The following is a 24,336-nucleotide window of genomic DNA, read 5'->3' on the forward strand; positions in this document are numbered from 1 at the left end:
AAACACATAGTGACAGAATACAGTGACATGTAAAAGTTTGGGCTCCAATGGTCAAAATTACTGTTATTGTGAACAGTTAAGTTGAAGATGAAATAATCTCCAAACGGCCTAAAGTTACAGATGACATTTCCTTTGTATTTTAGGCAAAACAATAAATAATAAACTATATATATTTTCATCTTTTACATTTAAAAAAAAATTCAATAAGGGAAAATGGGCAAATGCAAAAGTTTTGGCACCCGGCAAGGTTAGCACCTAGTAGCGCCCCCTTCTGAAAGTATCACAGCTTGTAAATGCTTTTTGTAGCCAGACAATAGTCTTTCAGTTCTTGTTTGAGGGATTTTCATTCATTCTTCTTTGGAGAATTCTTCCAGTTCCGTGAGATTCTTTTGTCGTCTTGCATCGTCTGCTATTTTGAGGTCTAGCCACAGATTTTCAATGATATTCAAATCAGGGGACTATGAGGGCCATTGTAAAACCTTCAGCTTGCGCCTTTTGACGTGTGTTTAGTATCATCATCATTTGCCATCCTCTTTTCACCTCCAGCTTTTTTGCAGATGGTGTTATGTTTGCATCAAGAATTTGCTGAAATTTAATGGAATCCATTCTTCCCTCTACCCGTCCCCTGTGCCATTGGCTGCAACACAACCCCAAAGCATGATTGATCCACCACCATGCTTGATGGTTGGCGAGATGTTCTTTTCCTAAAATTCTGTGCCCTTTTTACTCCACACAACTTTGATCATTGCTCTATTTTAACCTCATCGGTCCACAAGACTTGCTTCCAAAATGCATCAGACCTTCTTAGATGTACTTTTGCATACTTCTGACGCTGAATTTCATGGTGAGGTCGCAGGAGACGTTTTCTTCTGATGACTCTTCCATGAAGGCCATATTTGTGCAGGTGTCTCTGAAGAGTACAACAATGTACCACAACTCCAGAGTCTGCTAAATCTTTCTGAAGGTCTTTTGCAGTCAGGCGGGGGTTCTGATTTGCCTCTCTAGCAATCTTACTGAAAATTTGCTTGGTCTTCCAGACCTTATCTTGACCTCCACTGTTTCTATTAACTGACATTTTTTTATTACATTTTGAACTGAGGAAAGGGCAACTTGAAAACGCTTTGCTCATAGCCTTCTCCTGCTTTGTGGGCCTCCACCATTTTCAGAGTGCTAGACAGCGGATTAGAAGAAGCCATGGCTGCTGTTTATTTGGCACATTGTTAGAGTAGGCTGGGTTTTTATAAAGCTGGCCTTTCCTAACGATGATAGTGAACGAGCCCTTACCCTAACAGGCGAAGTAAAGTCTGAATCATTGGTCAAAGTTATCTGAGCACACAAATGTTCAAGGGTAATACAAAGGAAATGTGTCATCTTTAACTTTAGGTCTTTTAGAGATCATTTCATCTTCAACTTGCTTATCTGGTCACAATAACAGTAATTCTGACCAGGGGTGCCCAAACTTTTACATGCCACTGTAGATTGTATCATGTGATCATGAGATGATGGGAGTAGTAGTAGATGGCCACAGAGCCAACATGACAGTCTCCCCTCCTCACCCTGCTGATCGGCCCATATTGCGGTCGCCTCTTGTGCTCCATGTATAACCTCAACCTTAATATCAATCAGATCTTCATCCTAAAAAGAACAATGTAACATGAGCTCAAATCCCATCACGTCATGGTCAGATGTTGTGGGGACTTCAGTGTCATCTACCTGATGATCCTCCGGGATGTTGTGATTCTCCTCTGGACAGTCCTGGGGATACAGAGGACGGGGACATCTCTCCGGTGGATTTCTCCTCCTGGATCCATCTGTGGAGACACAGAGACTGAATACATGACCTGCCGTGTATCTGTCTATATATGAGACTCGTCTCTCAGAACCGGTAATTCTATATTTATGTATCAGGGACTAAATTACATTGTTGTGGTCCTCACCACCGGTACCGAGGTCCCAGCACATTGTGGGCCTCAAGTATGAAGTGATAATCAGCAAGGCCAAAACCTAATGCTCTGCAGAGAGGATGAGGACCCTGAGGAGAGGGACAGAGAAGACCCTCGTCAGTCAGATGGAGGAGCCGTACTAAAAAACACAACTTCTCCAAGTTCCGTCTCCAGGGATGTAACCACAGAGGAGCTGGAGAAAGCTCCACATTTCTATCCATTGGTTTCTTCTCTCCTAATTCACTGTATGGAGATTGGGGGAAGGACGGTGACCATTTACCAGTGATTGCATTTTGAGAGCTCATGATGTCACCATGAGGACACGGCCTCCCTCCTGGACAGGATCCTCTGGGATCACTAAGAGGAGAGAACCTGATCTATTAAAAGACGAGTTACCGCATTTTTCTTCTTCTTTAAATAGAGATAAATCTCCACATCCGCCTCGGTATAAACACTAAAATAGGCAGCAAGTTCTGCGTTTGACTCTAAAGGAGGAAAAAAGGGCACATGTACGGCTGACGGATGAAGTCTCCGCACCCGGAAGGACGGTGTTGTGGGGAGCACCCGGTACGCAGCGGTTAGTACCTATCAATGTGTAGAAAGGACAACTAGAGAGCCGGCACCGGGGTCATGGGCGCTTACTGATGCACACGGGGAGCCAAGGAGAGATTGTCTGGTCAGACTCCACAGAAAACCTCCATAATACATATTCTTCTGAACAAACATCCCTTTAAAGGGAGACTTACACTTATTACCACCAGACCAGGATCTCAGATTGAAGTCCCCATTAATTTTGCTTTGTCTCCCAAAATTAGAACAAATGTTTTTGTATAAAATATATATATTTATTTATTTACACACACACATACATTATTTTGCCAAATAATAAAATATATACATACAGTACAGACCAAAAGTTTGGACACACCTTCTCATTTAAAGATTTTTCTGTATTTTCATGACTATGAGAATTGTACATTCACACTGAAGGCATCAAAACTATGAATTAACACATGTGGAATTATATACTTAACAAAAAAAGTGTGAAACAACCGAAAATATGTCTTATATTCTTGGTTCTTCAAAGTAGCCACCTTTTGCTTTGATGACTGCTTTGCACACTCTTGGCATTCTCTTGATGAGCTTCAAGAGGTAGTCACCGGAAATGGTCTTCCAACAATCTTGAAGGAGTTCCTAGAGATGCTTAGCACTTGTTGGCCCTTTTGCCTTCACTCTGCGGTCCAGCTCACCCCAAACCATCTCCTTTGGGTTCAGGTCTGGTGACTGGAGGCCAGGTCATCTGGCGTAGCCCCCCCATCACTCTCCTTCTTGGTCAAATAGCCCTTACACAGCCTGGAGGTGTGTTTGGGGTCATTGTCCTGTTGAAAAATAAATGATGGTCCAACTAAACGCAAACCGGGTGGAATAGCATGCCGCTGCAAGATGCTGTGGTAGCCATGCTGGTTCAGTATGCCTTTAATTTTGAATAAATTCCCAACAGTGTCACCAGCAAAGCCCCCCCACACCATCACACCTCCTCCTCCATGCTTCACGGTGGGAACCAGGCATGTAGAGTCCATCCGTTCACCTTTTCTGCGTCACACAAAGACACGGTAGTTGGAACCAAAGATCTCAAATTTGGACTCATCAGACCAAAGCACAGATTTCCACTGGTCTAATGTCCATTCCTTGTGTTCTTTAGCCCTAACAAGTCTCTTCTGCTTGTTGCCTGTCCTTAGCAGTGGTTTCCTAGCAGCTATTTTACCATGAAGGTCTGCTGCACAAAGTCTACTCTTAACAGTTGTTGTAGAGATGTGTCTGCTGCTAGAACTCTGTGTGGCATTGACCTGGTCTCTAATCTGAGCTGCTGTTAACCTGCGATTTCTGAGGCTGGTGACTCGGATAAACTTATGCTCAGAAGCAGAGGTGACTCTTGGTCTTCCTTTCCTGGGGCAGTCCTCATGTGAGCCAATTTCTTTGTAGCGATAGATGGTTTTTGCAACTGCACTTGGGGACACTTTCAAAGTTTGCCCAATTTTTCGCACTGACTGACCTTCATTTCTTAAAGTAATGATGGCCAGCTAACAGTCTATTCAGTAGGACTATCAGCTGTGTATCCACCAGACTTCTTCACAACAAAACTGATGGTCCCAACCCCATTTATAAGGCAAGAAATCCCACTTATTAACCCTGACAGGGCACACCTGTGAAGTGAAAACCATTTCCGGTGACTACCTCTTGAAGCTCATCAAGAGAATGCCAAGAGTGTACAAACCAGTCATCAAAGCAAAAGGTGGCTACTTTGAAGAACCTAGAATATAAGACATATTTTCAGTTGTTTCACACTTTTTTGTTAAGTATATAATTCCACATGTGTTAATTCATAGTTTTGATGCCTTCAGTGTGAATGTACAATTTTCAAAGTCATGAAAATACAGAAAAATCTTTAAATGAGAAGGTGTGTCCAAACTTTTGGTCTGTACTGTATATATATATATTTATTATTTGGCAGTTTCACGTCAGGATTTATCTCACACGGTAAACGCCAAAAGAAAAAAAACACATCAAAAACACCTCCCCAAAACTGCAATGAAAAAACAACGATCAAAAAAGTCACCAACAAAAAGGTCAGCGGCCATTCAAGAAGAGAAGCCCTCACACAGCTCCGATAACGGAAGATAAAGTGATGGGTGTCAGGAACAGTTCTGAATATTTAACCCATAAAATATATTCTAAAAAATAAACCCGACAAGTTTGGAATTGCTGTAACTGTACTGACCTGGAAAATGGCAGCGACGTCGTTCTTACCGCCCAATAAATGCTGAGAAACAAAACCCAAAAAGCCGGACGCCCGACCACGACTGATGACGACATTGAGCCGGCACCGATTCAGAGGGACGGACGAGCGACAGCGGATTAGGGGGAAAATCATCAGTAAGTTAACCCCGACTCTGCTGAGTAAAGATCAGACTCCGGTCCCGAAAGAAATCATAGGAGAGAAGGGACAGAAGCGCTGGGACATCTGCAGACAAAATGTGACCGATGCTCTAAGGAAGGTGAAAGATTCTGAAAGAAGCCGCCGAAGACGAAGACTCAAGACTGATGAAGACGACAGCGGAGAAACCGCGACTCACAGATCAGAAGAGAATAATCAGGGAATGAAAGCTGTGAGAAAATGTAGAGAAAACCAGAGCAAGTCTGGAGAAAACTCATCTATTATAGGACGAGGCCGAGAGACGTCATCACATCCACCGGAGCCAACAAGAGTCTCCTCTCACCTGGTGATGTCAGAGGCCGGAGCTCCTCCATCATCACCTCCTGGTACCGATCCTGGTGTCCTTCTAGATACTCCCACTCCTCCATGGAGAGATAGACAGCGACGTCCTGACACCTTATAGGAACCTGACAACAACGACACCGTCATCACCCAGAATCCTCCAGTGCTGTCCTGTATAATGTCCCAGCAGTCACCTCTCCAGACATCACCCAGAATCCTCCGGCGCTGTCCTGTATAATGTCCCAGCAGTCACCTCACCATTCATCACCCAGAATCCTCCAGTGCTGTCCTGTATAATGTCCCAGCAGTCACCTCTCCGGTCGTCACCCAGAATCCTCCAGTGCTGTCCTGTATAATGTCCCAGCAGTCACCTCTCCGGACATCACCCAGAATCCTCCAGCGCTGTCCTGTATAATGTCCCAGCAGTCACCTCACCATTCATCACCCAGAATCCTCCAGTGCTGTCCTGTATAATGTCCCAGCAGTCACCTCTCCTATCATCACCCGGAATCCTTCAGTGCCGTCCTGTATAATGTCCCAGCAGTCACCTCTCCGCTCATCACCCAGAATCCTCCAGTGCTGTCCTGTATAATGTCCCAGCAGTCACCTCTCCGCTCATCACCCAGAATCCTCCAGTGCTGTCCTGTATAATGTCCCAGCAGTCACCTCTCCGCTCAGCAGCTCAATCATCTTGTTGCTGAGCTCTAGGATCTTCCTCTTCCTCTCATGTATCGGGGGGTGCAGGGGAGGCTCTGTGATGGGGCCCGGGCTCCGCCCTCCTGACTCCTGGAGATGGATGATGGGAGTCACACCCTCCCCCGGTGTCTTCCTCACTATTGTGTAATCCTGTGTATGGAGAGAGACACTTAGGGAGAAGAATTCCTTCCCGACTCCAGATCTGACAATCAGTAGAAATCCCGGGATCAATAACCGTCTCCAGTAATCTGGGGCCATAACCTGGAATATTATTACACTCAGGACAGACATCCAGGCCCCTCTACAGCTCTTATAGGGAATCCCCATGACAACTCCTCCTGGCAGAGAGCTGCACACAATCACTGCTCTTACAGTAAAGAATCCTTCTCTTCCTCTTCTGGATTTCCTCTTCCCGATGTCGGACTTGTTACATAACACAATAAAGCTGATAGAAATGTAGAGGAGTTACCTCTCCGCTCAGCAGGGAGATGATCTGCAGGGTGAAGTGTAATAATCTTCTGGTGGTCTCGTCCTCGTCCATTCTCGGGGGGTCATTCAGGAGAAGGAGGGATGAACACTGGATCAGCTGGAGGGATCTCGTCCTGCCGGCGTCTTTACAATAAAAGGAGAAGATGAAAACAGAGGACAACTTCATATGCGATACATTCCTGGTAATCGTTGCTGACACCCATGAAATGTAAAGCGCACCTGTCAGCAGGATTGTGCTCAGTAAACTACATACACTGTCAGGAGGGCGACATTACACTGATTAATATGACACCTTGGTTGATGAAATCCGTCTTGTGGTTCTTGTGTAATCTTTACTTTCAGTTTGGAGATAATGATATGCTCGTGCTCCGGGGCAGCCTATGGGGGGCGCTCTATCTGGGTTTCTGCTTCCATATTCATCTGTATGCTCTTATGACAGCTCACTGATCGTTCACTGACCTGCCTCCTATTTTACATAATGCATCTAGTAGTGCGTGGCTAGGTAAAATAGGAGGCAGGTCAGTGAAGGCACAGTGAGCTGCCATAAGAGCATACAGGTGAATATGTAATCAGAGCACCAGATAGAGCGCCCCCCACAGGTCGCCCTGGAGCATAGGCATATAATTATCTCCAAACTGAAAGTAAAGATTACACAAGAACCACAGGACGGATTTCATCAAAAAAGGTATCATTTTAATCAGTGTAATGTCGCCCACCTGACAGTCTATGTAGTTTACTAAGCACAATCCTGCTGACAGATGCGCTTTAAGTACATAATGTGGAATATCTCCTGAAAAAAATGAATAAAGTGAAACAGTTTTTTTGTATAGAGACTCATGTTAAATACAAAAGAGCAAATGATAATTTAAAACAAAAACCAATGGGAGGGAAAAATAGAAAAATCTAAAGCTTTCTGTGTCACTGGTATTTCCACCTTTACCTTAATTTAGTATGGAAACACATTTTGACTCGCCTGTGGTAAATCACAAAAGAGATTCTCCTGTGATGGTCAGTGCCTATGTGACAAGAATTAGCCAATGAATGGTGACTTCAATGTTTTAAAAAGCCACATGGTAGGCCCCGTTCCTTTGTCACAATGGTGAAGACAAAGGAGCTGCCTGAGGACATCAGAACTGCTATTAGGAAACACAAGACTTCCAAAGGGTAGAAGGCCATCTCCAAAAACCTTGGTATCCCAGTTTCAACAGTGTGCAATGTCATTAATAAGTTTGCCAAGCATGGAACCGTCAAGAACCTCCCTGGGAAGAGGAAAATTGGCAAAAAAGGTCTTCGAAGATTGGTGGAAATAGTGGAAAAAAAACATCACGTCAAACATCCAAAGACCTGAAGGCCAACCTGGAACAGTCTGGGGTCATGGTTAAAACAAGTACCATACGCCGCACACTAAACCAAGCAGAGCTTTATGGGGGAAGGCAAAGGAAGAAACCATTGCTGAGTAAAAGACATAAAAAGGAACGACTGATCTTTGATAAAGAGTACCTTGACAAGCCTCAATCCTTCTGGGAAAATGTTCTGTGGACAGATGAAACAAAAATAGAGCTTTTTGGCAATGCAAAGCAACAGTTTGTTTACAGACGATGCAATGAAGGTTATATAAGGAAAGAAAATCCCGGCACTCACGTGTTAATGATTAATTTGTTTATTCCACAACTCACAATGTGAGCTGTGGAATAAACGAATTAATCATCAATACGTGAGTGCCGGGATTGACTTTTCCTAGAAACACTGTTTTCCACGTGCACCACCCCAGCTGTACGGAGTGCTGACTAGATTCTTTTGATATAAGGAAAGAAAACCTTACCAACACTTAAGCATGGTGGAAGATCCACAATGCTGTGGGGTTGCATTGCAGCATCTGGTACTGGAGGCCTTGACCATATCACAGGAATCATGAAATCAAAGAATTATCAAGAGGTTTTAGCTGTCCCTACAGTAAGACTAAGCTGAATCCCTACGATGTAGCGGGCAGCCTCTTCCTAGTGAACAGACCCGACTTAGTCCTCGGCTAGTCTGAACGAAGACCTATAGCATAAAAGGGAGGTGTCCCTAAAAGCACTAAAGACTGGGACAAAAATGGGACACCTCCTAAACAAAGAAGTTGTTGCAGAACACAAAAAGACAAACTGACAAAAATGTACTGGAGGTCCCAGAGGACCAAGTGAACTTGACAGAGAAAGGCACCGAAGCACCAGGCTAGAGAAACAGTCAAACACTGAAGTCCAGCACAGCCACAAGGGCGGAGCTGGAATATAAAGGCAGATGGTCACATGACCACAAAACACAAGATGGAAAAAACAAACAGGAGGGTTCTAACAGAAATGTCCTACCCAGTGAAAGAAAATTTGGTTTGAGTCAAAGATCATGGGTCCTCCAGCAAGACAATGACCCAAAGTACAAATCCAAAAGTACACAGGAATGGTTGAAAAAGAAAAAACATGGACTGTTTTATAATGGCCAGCAACGAGTCCAGACCTCAATCCCACTGAAAATCTTTGGGGTGAGCTGAAATCTGCCGCTGGGAAAAAGAACCTGCAAACATTCAAGAGCTCGAACAAACTGCAAAGGAAGAGCGGGAGAAAATCCCAGCTGAGAAGTGCAAGAAGCTTATAGATGGCTACAAGAAATGTGTGGAGGCCGTCAGCAATGCCAAAGGGTGTGCAACCAAGTATTAATTACTTGAAGAACAGAGGGGAATGGGGTAAAGGAATAGTCAGCTCACCCACCGTTGATTAGCAGTCTTCATCTGTAAGGCAGCGCGCGGAGCCGTCCCAGTCTCGGACGTGGAGACAAACAGCAGAAAATAGAATAGAATATCTATGGATCTCTTTTGGTGACTTGCTACTACAGTTTCTAATGTGATCAATAAACTTTGCTTTTTATATTTCTGGCTACTGCTGGAGGAGGTTCTTGTTTTTCTGCCAAGTATTAATTAGGGGTTTAGGGGGGCCTTTATTGCTGCACATGCTGTTTATTCGGTTTAATCTTTGAAATTGCCACAAGGAGGTTAAACAATGTTCTATTGTTGTATTACTTTGGACCAACAATTAAAAAAATCCTAAGGATATACTGTAACTTTCATTATTTCTGAAGATATTGTACAGGCCATGAAAAAAATGAAGGGATGCCAATAATGGTGATCAGCAGTGCACAGAAGCCCAGTCACTGAGCAGCGGGAGAAGCAGGTCCTCCGAGCCGTCACCACATGGATTATAGGAGGACTCCCAACACAGATTTATGTCATAGTCACAGGATAATGAATAAGGGACAGATGCCGATTCCCCATGGGGGTTGTCTGAGGAGTTTCTTCCTTCTGAGAACTAGAAATAAGTAAACCTCCGGCTATTTAACCTCGTTATTGTTGAAAGTAATAGCACCTGAGGAGTCTATGTGAGGGGGTCCCAGTATGAGCCCATCGGGGTCTTCACTTTATAGTTATTTTCAGATGGGATGACCGAAAAACATCTGTTCTAATAAAATATACATTTTCCTATAAAGTATTTAATCCCTTCCCAATATCCAGCATCTACCTGTAACGGCAGCGATCGGCGCTTAAACTCTGACCTTTGCGGTTAACCCCATGAATACATAGTTATATAGGTTTAAATAAGACTCAGGTCCATCAAGTCCAACCGGCCTCCACGAGTTCTACATTCTTTATCAATTATTTTAACCTACAATGACATTCACTGTGAGACAATCATCCGGCCCTTCTATAAATGCCATTTCTCTTGATTTAACAAATCTAATCGTCTGGAATAACTGAGAAGAAAAGCTGTATTGTCACAGGTAATACATTGGGATCACAGGTTTTTATCCCTGTATTACAGTCGTGAGGCAGTGAGGGGAATTATATGCGGGGGACGGTATGTATCCCCCAGGATGCTCATAGAGGCACATTGAACCCGCTGGAGTGCACTGGAGTCACAGAAACACCTGTCGCTGCAGAGCAAAATAAAAGGAAAGTTTGGACTTGGTCAAACTATTTGACCAAGTTGGATTTAAGAAAACCCAGCGTGGGCTTTTATTTTGGGAGTGATCTGCAGGTGGCAGTGGGGCGGTCCACTCCCTCCAGCCGAGTCTTACAAGTGGCTCATGGCCACAGAATCCATTAAAAAACCTTCAGCAAAGGTTTGGGTGAGTCAGTGGTTTGTTTGCTAAGCTGCAGAGCAGGAGGCGCTGTACAATGCAAGCCTGGGTGAAGGCGCAACAAAGGCCTGTGAAGGCAAAGTAACTGGCGCACCAGAGTGAAACGGTGGCAGGTTTACAAGTTCAAAAGTGACCAAAGCATCAGCCAGAAAGCATTGGTACTGAGATGTGGTCTGTGGTCCCCACCTGCAGAACCACTCCTTTATTGAGGGTGTCTTGATAATTGCCAATAATTTCCATCTATTGTCTATTCCATTTGCACAACAGCATGTGAAATTGATTGTCAATCAGTGTTGCTTCCTAAGTGGACAGTTTGATTCCACAGAAGTTTGATCACTTGGAGTTATATTCTGTTAAGTGTTCCCTTTATTTTTTTGAGCAGTGTATATACCAGTGATTAGCTGCAGAGCACTGCAAGTAACATGGAGATACAATGCAGATTTCAGAAGAGATAACACGTAGCAGAGGAGTGAGATATTAATATCACGGGGGAGGAAATGTGTAAGAGGGTGACCAGGACGGTCATGCGCCTCTTCCCTCTTTCTGCACATATTGCTGTACCCTGTGTTTATATATGAGTATGTATGTGACCTAATGTCTGATGTGTTAGTTATAGGGTGAGTATATATAGATAGAGTATTAGATTAGGTGCAGCATGTTAGCAGACATTTCAATTCATATACACTGCTCAAAAAAATAAAGGGAACAGTGAAATCCCCCCTCCTAGATCTGAATGGATGAAATATTCTCATTGAATACTTTGTTCTGTAGAAAGCTGAATGTGCTGAGAACAAAATCACACAAAAATCATCAATGGAAATCACATTTATTAACCAATGGAGGCCTGGATTTGGAGTCACCGTCAAAATTAAAGTGGAAAAACACACTACAGGCTGATCCAACTTTGATGTAATGTCCTTAAAACACGTCAAAATGAGGCTCAGTATTGTGTGTGGCCTCCACGTGCCTGTATGACCTCCCTACAACACCTGGGCATGCTCCTGATGAGGCTGAGTATTGTGTGTGGCCTCCACGTGCCTGTATGACCTCCCTACAACGCCTGGGCATGCTCCTGATGAGGCTGAGTATTGTGTGTGGCCTCCACGTGCCTGTATGACCTCCCTACAACGCCTGGGCATGCTCCTGATGAGGCTCAGTATTGTGTGTGACCTCCACGTGCCTGTATGACCTCCCTACAACGCCTGGGCATGCTCCTGATGAGGCTGAGTATTGTGTGTGACCTCCACGTGCCTGTATGACCTCCCTACAATGCCTGGGCATGCTCCTGATGAGGCGGAGTATTGTGTGTGGCCTCCATGTGCCTGTATGACCTCCCTACAACGCCTGGGCATGCTCCTGATGAGGCTCAGTATTCTGTGTGGCCTCCACGTGCCTGTATGACCTCCCTACAACGCCTGGGCATGCTCCTGATGAGGCTCAGTATTGTGTGTGGCCTCCACGTGCCTGTATGACCTCCCTACAACACCTGGGCATGCTCCTGATGAGGCTGAGTATTGTGTGTGGCCTCCACGTGCTTGTATGACCTCCCTACAACGCCTGGACATGCTCCTGATGAGGCTGAGTATTGTGTGTGGCCTCCACGTGCCTGTATGACCTCCCTACAACGCCTGGGCATGCTCCTGATGAGGCTGAGTATTGTGTGTGGCCTCCACGTGCCTGTATGACCTCCCTACAACGCCTGGGCATGCTCCTGATGAGGCTGAGTATTGTGTGTGGCCTCCACGTGCCTGTATGACCTCCCTAAAACGCCTGGGCATGCTCCTGATGAGGCTGAGTATTGTGTGTGGCCTCCACGTGCCTGTATGACCTCCCTACAACGCCTGGGCATGCTCCTGATGAGGCTGAGTATTGTGTGTGGCCTCCACGTGCCTGTATGACCTCCCTACAACGCCTGGGCATGCTCCTGATGAGGCTGAGTATTGTGTGTGGCCTCCACGTGCCTGTATGACCTCCCTACAACGCCTGGGCATGCTCCTGATGAGGCTGAGTATTGTGTGTGGCCTCCACGTGCCTGTATGACCTCCCTACAACGCCTGGGCATGCTCCTGATGAGGCTGAGTATTGTGTGTGGCCTCCACGTGCCTGTATGACCTCCCTACAACGCCTGGGCATGCTCCTGATGAGGCTCAGTATTGTGTGTGGCCTCCACGTGCCTGTATGACCTCCTCCTTTCCCTCCTCATTTAAACATGCCATCATAACCCCTTTACTTAAAAAGCCATCCCTAGACCAGAACTGCGCTGCTAACTACAGACCTGTCTCTAACCTTCCTTACATCTCTAAACTCCTGGAACGCTTGGTCCACTCCCGTCTAATCCGCTATCTCTCAGATAACTCTCTTCTTGACCCTCTACAATCTGGTTTCCGCTCCTTACACTCCACTGAAACTGCCCTCACTAAAGTCTCTAATGATCTACGAACAGCTAAATCCAAAGGTCACTGCTCCCTGCTGATTCTCCTGGATCTCTCGGCTGCATTTGACACTGTGGATCACCAGCTCCTCCTCACTGTGCTCCACTCTATAGGCCTCAAGAAAACCGTTCTCTCCTGGTTCTCCTCCTACCTCTCTGACCGCTCCTTCACTGTATCTTTTGCCGGCTCCTCTTCCTCTCCTCGTCCCCTTACTATCGAGGTCCCGCAGGGCTCAGTCCTAGGCCCCCTCCTCTTCTCTCTATACACTGCCCCTACTGGACAAACAATCAGCAGATTTGGGTTTCAGTATTTTCTCTATGCTGACGACACCCAACTATACACCTCTTCACCTGACATCACCCCTACCCTAATACAAAATACCAAGGATTGTCTGTCCGCTGTCACTAACATCATGTCTTCCCTCTATCTTAAACTGAATCTCTCTAAAACTGAACTTCTTGTGTTTCCCCCCTCTACTAACCCAACTCTACCTAACATCGAAATTACCTTGGAGGGTTCAACCATAACTCCCAGCAGCACGCCCGCTGCCTTGGGGTCATATTCGACACTAACATTTCCTTTACTCCCTATATCCGATCACTCACTCGCTCTTGTCACCTGCATCTTAAAAACATCTCCAGAATCCGACCTTTTCTCACCTTTGAAACTGCTAAAACTCTTACTGTCGCTCTTATTCACTCTCGTCTGGACTACTGCAACTCTCTTCTGATCGGTCTCCCTCTTACCAAACTTTCTCCTCTCCAATCTGTCCTGAATGCGGCAGCCAGGGTCGTATTTCTGTCCAGCCGCTTCACCGATGCCTCCACCTTGTGCCAGTCATTACACTGGTTGCCCATTCGCTACAGGGTCCAATATAAACTCATCGCTCTCACCCACAAAGCTCTCCACAGTTCTGCGCCGCCTTATATCTCCTCTCTCATCTCTATCGCCCTACACGTGCCCTCCGTTCTACAAATGACCTAAGACTAACATCCCTCATAATCTGAACCTCGCACCTCCGTCTCCAAGACTTCTCTCGTGCTGCGCCAGTTCTCTGGAATGCTCTGCCCCAAACGATCCGACTGATGCCTAGCCCCCATGTCTTCAAACGCGCTTTAAAAACCCATCTCTTTAAACAAGCCGACCACCTCAACTACTCAGTAAACCAACTTTCCCCTGTTCCCTCCTTCTAAATATTATTCAGAATCTGTTCCCTACTATTCATCTGTCTCCTCACCCTCCATGCACAAGATAACTGCACTCGATACTTGATTATTGCACTTATACATACGGGCTGATGACCGGATCATGCAGCTTTATATGAAAATCCCTATTTATTATAATTGTCAGACCTGAAATAACAAGCACTTTGCACCTACTGTGTCCCCCCATTTCCTTGTAGATTGTAAGCGTGCGAGCGGCCGGACCCTCGCTCCTAATGTAACTGTTTACACTGTCTTACCTTGTATTGAATTTATTGTCTGTACATGTCCCCGCTTAATTGTAAAGTGCTGCGGAATATGTTGGCGCTATATAAATAAAAATTATTATTATTACTAGGAATTGGGTACAGTGTAGGGGTGAACGCAATAGTTTAGGATAGAAACAGTTACTGTGTTTAGCAATAGCTGCAGAGCAGGAGGAGCCGGGGTAGTTACCAGGAGGTTTAGTGACTGCAGCAGGGGAGTAACGGGGAAGTCTGCCCAGCAACCGAAGGAGGATTGGTGATTGGCCCAGTCAAAAGGGGAGGAGATTAGGCCAGGGCGGAGCAACGGTTTTTCCTGTCAGTTAGTTCTGAGGGAGGGATGTGACAGAGCAGTAGCTGGAGGTCCAGGGGGCACAGAAACCCGGTCCGACCAGCAGCAGAGGGACGTTAGTCAGGAACTCTAAAACGACTTTCCCTTAATGTTCGGGGCCTACGGTCCACAGGAGTCAGCAGAGTAACTTGTCTGAAAATCTTCCCAGAAGGGGAAATGGAACGGGACTCTAAAAACTGTGAGGGTCTCAGAGGCCAAAGAGGTCGACTATGGAAGGGACATCTCAGGAGAAACAGACGGTGAATATTAACATATGCTGTGCACCTGGAAAAGGATGTGTCCAATACTGCGTGTTCCCTCATGGTGAAGTTGGACGGTTAAGTAAAGTTCTTTTTTATAAAGCGGAGTGGAAGTCCCGTATTGTGTGTGCGGCGGCTACTGAAGAGGAAAACCGAAGACGGCAGAGATCTGCGACCAAAACGTGAGTGTTCTGCACCACACGCACAGCACAGGAGAATGGGGACATTTGTCTTTGTCAGGGAGCCAGGGTGTAGGAACACAACAGTCCCTCGCCACTACTACCACCCTCACAAAAAATGCATAGGCCTGATGTAATCCCAAGGAATCAAGAAGGTGCAGCTACAGTCACCACTGGCAGCACTGTGAGCGACAGCTGTAACTGTGCCCCGACACTGAGTGACGGTCGCTCTGTACTGATGCACTGCTGAGCCGGCTGTCAGTCTCAGTCCCGGGCGCAGTTACAGACGCCGCTCAGTGCTGCGTACGGTGACTGTAGGTGCGTTGGCGCCTGCATGACTGAAAGCCGGCGGCTTCCGGGTGCCGCACACTCAGTACAGCGGCCGGGCACCTCCCTAATGCTATTAACCAGCAGATTAACCCCATATGTGCATGTTACTGGCGATATCCAACCAGACAGGTTCCCTGTAAGTAACAATGCACAATAAATGTAAATCACTACAAATCTGAGACCTCAGAGACGTGTAACATCTTATTCTGGTCGTGTCCGATACAAAACTCCTTCTATTCCCCCCTAACATGTAGACTGTGAGCAGGGCCCTCCCTTATATTGTACTATACTGATACCGGGGGAGACATCACCGGAGTAACCGTCCAGTGTGGGACGTCGGATCAGGGGACAAAGGACCCCATCAGTCACCAGAACAAGTCCTGAGACCCCAAAAAGCTCAGGAGGAACGACCCTTCATAACCCTCATTACTGATCGGCCATTATGTCATGAAGCGATAAATCTTCCTAATATTTCTTCTGCTGTCGCCTTATGAGGCTTCATTGTCCTCCAAACACAATCGGAAATCTGCTGATTTATCCACAGAATGTAAAATCAAACGCTGCTGACAATCACTCTCCTGTGTGAGCGATGGGGGAGGGGAGCGGAGAAGACGAGACAGTGAGGGAGCGAGAACAGCAGCACAAGAGTCACATGTACAAGGCAAAAAAGAGGAGAAAAGCCGAAAATGGGAGATTCATCATTACACGTCATCTACAGCGAACCTGGTGTAAGAGGCCGGAGCTCCTCCATCATCACCTCCTGGTACCGATCCTGGTGTCCTTCTAGATACTCCCACTTCTCCATGGAGAGATAGACAGCGACGTCCTGACACCTTATAGGAACCTGACAACGACACCGCCATCACCCAGAATCCTCCAGTGCTGTCCTGTACAATGTCCCAGCAGTCACCTCTCCGCTCATCACCCAGAATCCTCCAGTGCTGTCCTGTATAATGTCCCAGCAGTCACCTCTCCGCTCATCACCCAGAATCCTCCAGTGCTGTCCTGTATAATGTCCCAGCAGTCACCTCTCCGGTCATCACCCAGAATCCTCCAGTGCCGTTCTGTATAATATCCCAGCAGTCACCTCTCCGGTCATCACCCAGAATCCTCCAGTGCTGTCCTGTATAATGTCCCAGCAGTCACCTCTCCGGTCATCACCCAGAATCCTCCAGTGCTGTCCTGTATAATGTCCCAGCAGTCACCTCTCCGCTCATCACCCAGAATCCTCCAGTGCTATCTTGTATAATGTCCCAGCAGTCACCTCTCCGGTCATCACCCAGAATCCTCCAGTGCTGTCCTGTATAATGTCCCAGCAATCACCTCTCCGGTCATCACCCAGAATCCTCCAGTGCTGTCCTGTATAGTGTCCAAGCAGTCACCTCTCCGGTCATCACCCAGAATCCTCCAGTGCTGTCCTGTATAGTGTCCAAGCAGTCACCTCTCCGGTCATCACCCAGAATCCTCCAGTGCTGTCCTGTATAGTGTCCCAGCAGTCACCTCTCCGGTCATCACCCAGAATCCTCCAGTGCTATCCTGTATAATGTCCCAGCAGTCACCTCTCCGGTCATCACCCAGAATCCTCCAGTGCTGTCCTGTATAATGTCCCAGCAATCACCTCTCCGGTCATCACCCAGAATCCTCCAGTGCTGTCCTGTATAGTGTCCAAGCAGTCACCACTCCGGTCATCACCCAGAATCCTCCAGTGCTGTCCTGTATAGTGTCCCAGCAGTCAACTCTCCGGTCATCACCCAGAATCCTCCAGTGCCATCCTGTATAATCTCCCAGCAGTCACCTCTCCGGTCATCACCCAGAATCCTCCAGTGCCGTCCTGTATAATGTCCCAGCAGTCACCTCTCCGGTCATCACCCAGAATCCTCCAGTGCCATCCTGCATAATGTCCTAGCAGTCACCTCTCCGGTCATCACCCAGAATCCTCCAGTGCTGTCCTGTATAGTGTCCCAGCAGTCACCTCTCCGGTCATCACCCAGAATCCTCCAGTGCCGTCCTGCATAATGTCCCAGCAGTCACCTCTCCGGTCATCACCCAGAATCCTCTAGTGCCGTCCTGTATAGTGTCCCAGCAGTCACCTCTCCGTCATCACCCAGAATCCTCCAGTGCGGTCCTGTATAATGTCCAAGCAGTCACCTCTCCGGTCATCACCCAGAATCCTCCAGTGCTGTCCTGTATAATGTCCCAGCAGTCACCTCTCCGCTCATCACCCAGAATCCTCCAGTGCGGTCCTGTATAATGTCCCAGCAGTCACCTCTTCAGTCATCACCCAGAATCCTCCAGTGCTGTCCTGTATAATGTCCCAGCAGTCACCTCTCCGCTCATCACCCAGAATCCTCCAGTGCTGTCCTGTATAATGTCCCAGTAGTCACCTCTCCGGTCATCACCCAGAATCCTCCAGTGCTGTCCTGTATAATGTCCCAGCAGTCACCTCTTCAGTCATCACCCAGAATCCTCCAGTGCTGTACTGTATAATGTCCCAGCAGTCACCTCTCCGGTCATCACCCAGAATCCTCCAGTGCTGTCCTGTATAATGTCCTAGCAGTCACCTCTCCGGTCATCACCCAGAATCCTCCAGTGCTGTCCTGTATAGTGTCCCAGCAGTCACCTCTCCGGTCATCACCCAGAATCCTCCAGTGCCGTCCTGTATAGTGTCCCAGCAGTCACCTCTCCACTCATCACCCAGAATCCTCCAGTGCCGTCCTGTATAATGTCCCAGAAGTCACCTCTCCGTCATCACGCAGAATCCTCCAGTGCCGTCCTGTATAATCTCCCAGCAGTCACCTCTCCGGTCATCACCCAGAATCCTCCAGTGCTGTCCTGTATAATGGCCCAGTAGTCACCTCTCCGGTCATCACCCAGAATCCTCCAGTGCTGTCCTGTATAATGTCCCAGCAGTCACCTCTCCGGTCATCACCCAGAATCCTCCAGTGCTGTCCTGTATAACGTCCCAGCAGTCACCTCTCCGGTCATCACCCAGAATCCTCCAGTGCTGTCCTGTATAATGTCCCAGCAGTCACCTCTCCGCTCAGCAGCTCAATCATCTTGTTGCTGAGCTCTAGGATCTTCTTCCTCTTCCTCTCATGTATCGGGGGGTGCGGGGGAGGCTTTGTGATGGGGTCCGGGCTCCGCCCTCCTGACTCCTGGAGATGGATGATGGGAGTCACACCCTCCCCCGGTGTCTTCCTCACTATTGTGTAATCCTGTGTATGGAGAGAGACACTTAGAGAGAAGAATTCCTTCCCGACTCCAGATCTGACAATCAGTAGAAATCCCGGGATCAATAACCGTCTCCAGTAATCTGGGGCCATAACCTGGAATATTATTACACTCAGGACAGACATCCAGGCCCCTCTACAGCTCTTATAGGGAATCCCCATGACAACTCCTCCTGGCAGAGAGCTGCACACAATCACTGCTCTTACAGTAAAGAATCCTTCTCTTCCCGATGTCGGACTTGTTACATAACACAATAAAGCTGATAGAAATGTAGAGGAGTTACCTCTCCGCTCAGCAGGGAGATGATCTCCAGGGTGAAGTGTAATAATCTTCTGGTGGTCTCGTCCTCGTCCATCCTCGGGGTCATTCAGGAGAAGGAGGGATGAACACTGGATCAGCTGGAGGGATCTCGTCCTGCCGGCGTCTTCATGATAAAGGAGAAGATGGAGATCACAGGGGACGATATAACGACAATCACTGAATTCTGCCCCAAATATCCGACATTTATCAGGAAGAATCTGGAGGAAAAGCCACAAACTCCACCGATCTGACCGCTCATTATCAGCCTCGTAGGAGGACGGTCACCGTGGTAACTACACAGCCAGCGGGGGGCCGTCACCGTGGTAACTACACCTCCAGCGGGGGGGACGGTCACCGTGGTAACTACACCACCAGCGGGGGAAGGTCACCGTGGTAACCACAACTCCAGCGGGAGACGGTCACCGTGGTAACTACAGTGCCAGCGGGGGACGGTCACCGTGGTAACTACACCTCCAGCGGGGGACGGTCACCGTGGTAACTGCACCGCCAGCGGGGGACGGTCACTGTGGTAACTGCACCTCCAGCGGGGGACGGTCACCGTGGTAACTCCACCTCCAGCGGGGGACGGTCACCGTGGTAACTCCACCTCCAGCGGGGGACGGTCACCGTGGTAACTACACCTCCAGCGGGGGGCGGTCACCATGGTAACTCCACCTCCAGTGGGGGTCGGTCACCGTGGTAACTCCACCTCAAGTGGGGGTCGGTCACCGTGGTAACTCCACCTCCAGCGGGGGACGGTCACCGTGGTAACTCCACCTCCAGCGGGAGCGGTCACCGTGGTAACTCCACCTCCAGCGGGGTCGGTGAGGTGAGGAGGAGCTGCTGCACATCCCCCATACAACACTGAGGAGCCGCAGTCACATGGAGCAGGAGCCTCCACAGGAACAGCTCTGATCTCACCCCACACTCTCCTCTCACAGATTCACCACAAACCCTCCCTGTAATCTCACCGGAATGGCGGGAAGCGGAAACCTGCTGCTGGCTGATACCAGAGAGCAAGAGCTGCGCACAACCAGGACGGAGCTGCTGCACTGAGAGCGGGAGGACCTGTGGTGACGTCACCGCCATGTGATCAGGGGGCGGAGCTCAGGAGAGAAGTGAAGGCCATGTGATGTGATGACGTCACCGCAGCTCCTCCCGCTCGGTGTAGGTCTGTGTTGCGCTCTGTTGCTCTCTGGTGTCAGCCCCAGTGGTGATGGATGGAGTCACAGCGGAGGCTGCTGTCTGTGTACAGGGCGGGGACTCCAGCACTGAGCCCTCAGCATGTGGAGCCCCGGGCCACGAAGAAGACGCCGCCGCTCCGAGAGGAGCCGCGCCCTGTGTGTACAGAGGCCAAGAAACTGCAGCAGAACCAAGACCCTGAGGAGACGCTGCGATATGTGCGGAGTGTAGAAGCGCGTTCACACTGTGCAGCTTCACAGCCAGAACCCGAGAGAAAGACAACAAGGAAGTAACAAGCAGTGCTCGGCCACGCCCCGTCCTCGGAGCTCCGCCCACGCCCCCTCCTCAGAGCTCCGCCCTTCATCAGAGCTCCGCCCCCTCCTCGGAGCTCCGCCCCCTCCTCGGAGCTCCGCCCCCTCCTCAGAGCTCCGCCCCCTCCTCGGTGTCACTGCAGAGTAGTGATGGGTAAAATGTGATTTTTTGGGGAGCCGACTCTTCATTTCCTGTTCCCTTTGGCTTTACGTTTGACGCCATATTCTGGGATGTTTTAGCCTTTTAGTAGAATCTCCACATCTGACAATTTCTGACATAAAACAGAATAGTTTCCAGAATAACCGGATTTTATATTATTTGCTGTAAAAACTTTAACAAACACAAAATGAAGATGCAAAATAGCAACAAGCTAGTAATGATCAGCGCCACATTGTAAAGCTGCGTTCACACTGGGCAGGTTGGCTGTGGGCCGTCTGCAGTGTGAACTGTGGCATCTGCATCCAGGCGGATTCACCCGTCCATTGACTGCAATGAATTCCGCAGCTCGGATACTCGGCACATATTCACACGCTGCTGCTGAAGACCATTTCACACCTCATGGCAGATTCTGAAGTTTTCCAGGAAGTGAGAATGTGTTTTGGGTAGAGACCATGGCCGCTGTCGGCTTCTGTAAATGCCGTGGAACGTCCAGGCTGATGATCTGCAGGGAAACTGCGCTGCAAATCCACACAGTGTGAACGCCGCCTAGAATTGTCTGCAGGGCCCATTGGATAAACTCAGTGCCAGAGCTTGGATGGACTGATGCCGTTTATTTCCTCTGTTATTATCTGTTTTTTTGGGGTCCCATCAAGGAGCAATGTCTTTTGCCCTCACTAATATAATGTCATTAAAGGGGTTGGATCACATGGGCATTAGTGCCATTAATTGAAGAGAACTTTGTACAATAGGTTTATTCTCCATAGACTTCAATTCTGCTTCAATCCTGCTGGTATTCCATAAAAACCTATGGAACTGTTTACACGGGTTTCCATGGAAGTCGTCCTGTGCCGGAGCCCTATTCAGGATGCGACCATGTTGTCGGGAGGGAGGGGCCGGGAGGGGCGGGGCCAGAGGGGAGGGGGGCGGGGCTGTGAGTCAGTGCTATGTGCGGCAGCAGGAGGAGCAGCATCCTCAGGATCAGAGTGACTACTGCCGGGAGGGAGGGGCCAGAGGGGCGGGGCCAGAGGGGAGGGGCGGGGCTGTGAGTCAGTGCTATGTGCGGCAGCAGGAGGAGCAGGCATCCTCAGGATCAGAGTGACTACTGCCGGGAGGGAGGGGCCAGAGGGGAGGGGCCAGAGGGGCGGGGCCAGAGGGGGAGGGGCGGGGCTGTGAGTCAGTGCTATGTGCGGCAGCAGGAGGAGCAGGCATCCTCAGGATCCTGGATAAGATCAGAGTGACTACTGCCGGGAGGGAGGGGCCGGGAGGGGCGGGGCCAGAGGGGAGGGAGGGGCGGGGCTGTGAGTCAGTGCTATGTGCGGCAGCAGGAGGAGCAGCATCCTCAGGATCAGAGTGACTACTGCCGGGAGGGAGGGGCCGGGAGGGGCGGGGCCAGAGGGGAGGGAGGGGCGGGGCTGTGAGTCAGTGCTATGTGCGGCAGCAGGAGGAGCAGGCATCCTCAGGATCAGAGTGACTACTGCCGGGAGGGAGGGGCCGGGAGGGGCGGGGCCGGGAGGGGCGGGGCCAGAGGGAGGGAGGGGCGGGGCTGTGAGTCAGTGCTATGTGCGGCAGCAGGAGGAGCAGGCATCCTCAGGATCAGAGTGACTACTGCCGGGAGGGAGGGGCCGGGAGGGGCGGGGCCAGAGGGGAGGGGCGGGGCCAGAGGGGAGGGAGGGGCGGGGCTGTGGAGTGAACTGGCAAAGAGCCGTTTACATTTCAATTTGCTCCCTGCCAGGAGACGACTCATATCATTCACTATAAAGAGGTTCAGGAGCTACACATCACCACTTCCTGCGTCTTGCTCTTGGGTTCTGGCTATGAAGCGGCGCAGTGTGAACGCGCTCCTACACTCCGCACATATCGCAGCGTCTCCTCAGGGTCTTGGTTCTGCTGCAGTTTCTTGGCCTCTGTACACACAGGGCGCGGCTCCTCTCTGAGCGGCGGCGTCTTCTTCGTGGCCCGGGGCTCCACATGCTGAGGGCTCAGTGCTGGAGTCCCCGCCCTGTACACAGACAGCAGCCTCCGCTGTGACTCCATCCATCACCACTGGGGCTGACACCAGAGAGCAACAGAGCGCAACACAGACCTACACCGAGCGGGAGGAGCTGCGGTGACGTCATCACATCACATGGCCTTCACTTCTCTCCGTTGCTCCGCCCCCTGATCACATGAAGGTGACGTCACCACAGGTCCTTCACCACTGCTCTCCTGACCCCGCCCCCTGATCACATGGCGGTGACGTCACCACAGGTCCTCCCGCTCTCAGTGCAGCAGCTCCGTCCTGGTTGTGTGCAGCTCTTGCTCTCTGGTATCAGCCAGCAGCAGGTTTCCGCTTCCCGCCATTCCGGTGAGATTACAGGGAGGGTTTGTGGTGAATCTGTGAGACGAGAGTGTGGGGTGAGATCAGAGCTGTTCCTGTGGAGGCTCCTGCTCCATGTGACTGCGGCTCCTCAGTGTTGTATGGGGGATGTGCAGCGGCTCCTCCTCACCTCACCGCCCCCGCTGGAGGTGGAGTTACCACGGTGACCGTCCCCCGCTGGAGGTGGAGTTACCACGGTGACCGTCCCCCGCTGGAGGTGGAGTTACCACGGTGACCGTCCCCCGCTGGAGGTGGAGTTACCACGGTGACCGTCCTCCGCTGGAGGTGGAGTTACCACGGTGACCGCCCCCGCTGGAGGTGGAGTTACCACGGTGACCGTCCCCCGCTGGAGGTGGAGTTGCCACGGTGACCGTCCCCCGCTGGAGGTGGAGTTACCACGGTGACCGTCCCCCGCTGGAGGTGGAGTTACCACGGTGACCGTCCCCCGCTGGAGGTGGAGTTACCACGGTGACCGTCCCCCGCTGGAGGTGGAGTTACCACGGTGACCGTCCCCCGCTGGAGGTGGAGTTACCACGGTGACCGTTCCCCGCTGGAGGTGGAGTTACCACGGTGACCGCCCCCCCGCTGGAGGTGGAGTTACCACGGTGACCGCCCCCGCTGGAGGTGTAGTTACCACGGTGACCGTCCTCCGCTGGAGGTCTAGTTACCGTGGTGACCGTCCTCCGCTGGCGGTGTAGTTACCACGGTGGCCGTCCTCCGCTGGAGGTGGAGTTACCACGGTGACCGTCCTCCGCTGGAGGTGGAGTTACCACGGTGACCGTCCCCCGCTGGAGGTGGAGTTACCACGGTGACCGTCCCCCGCTGGAGGTGGAGTTACCACGGTGACCGTCCCCCGCTGGAGGTGGAGTTACCACGGTGACCGCCCCCGCTGGAAGTGGAGTTACCACGGTGACCGTCCTCCGCTGGAGGTGTAGTTACCATGGTGACCGCCCCCACTGGAGGTGTAGTTACCACACTGACCGTCCCCTGCTGGAGGTGTAGTTACCACGGTGACCGACCTCTGCTGGCGGTGTGGTTACCACAGTGACTGTCCTCCTACGAGGCTGATAATGAACGGTCAGGTCGGCGGAGGAGGCCGCGGTGGAGTTTGTGGCTTTTCCTCCAGATTCTTCCTGATAAATGTCGGATATTTGGGGCAGAATTCAGTGATTGTCGTTATATCGTCCCTGTGATCTCCATCTTCTCGTTTATCATGAAGGCGCCGGC

At 49.8% G+C, this 24,336-nt stretch overlaps 1 protein-coding gene across 1 annotated transcript; it reads right to left on the bottom strand.

Annotated features, from left to right (window-relative positions):
- Positions 1 to 5,838: 5,838 nt before the first annotated feature.
- Positions 5,839 to 22,787, bottom strand: LOC141235437 (uncharacterized). The gene is made up of 4 exons (XM_073668119.1): positions 22,599 to 22,787; positions 16,293 to 16,413; positions 6,386 to 6,528; positions 5,839 to 6,066 (listed from the first exon to the last, which is right to left on the bottom strand). The coding sequence occupies exons 1-4, from the start codon at positions 22,785 to 22,787 to the stop codon at positions 5,839 to 5,841; spliced, it is 681 nt and encodes a 226-aa protein (XP_073524220.1).
- Between the last annotated feature and the right edge of the window lie 1,549 nt (positions 22,788 to 24,336).

This window comes from Phyllobates terribilis, unplaced genomic scaffold (genome assembly GCF_046119375.1).
Source record: "Phyllobates terribilis strain yellow unplaced genomic scaffold, ASM4611937v1 Scaffold_665__1_contigs__length_859303, whole genome shotgun sequence".
NCBI classification, from domain to species: Eukaryota; Metazoa; Chordata; class Amphibia; order Anura; family Dendrobatidae; genus Phyllobates; species Phyllobates terribilis.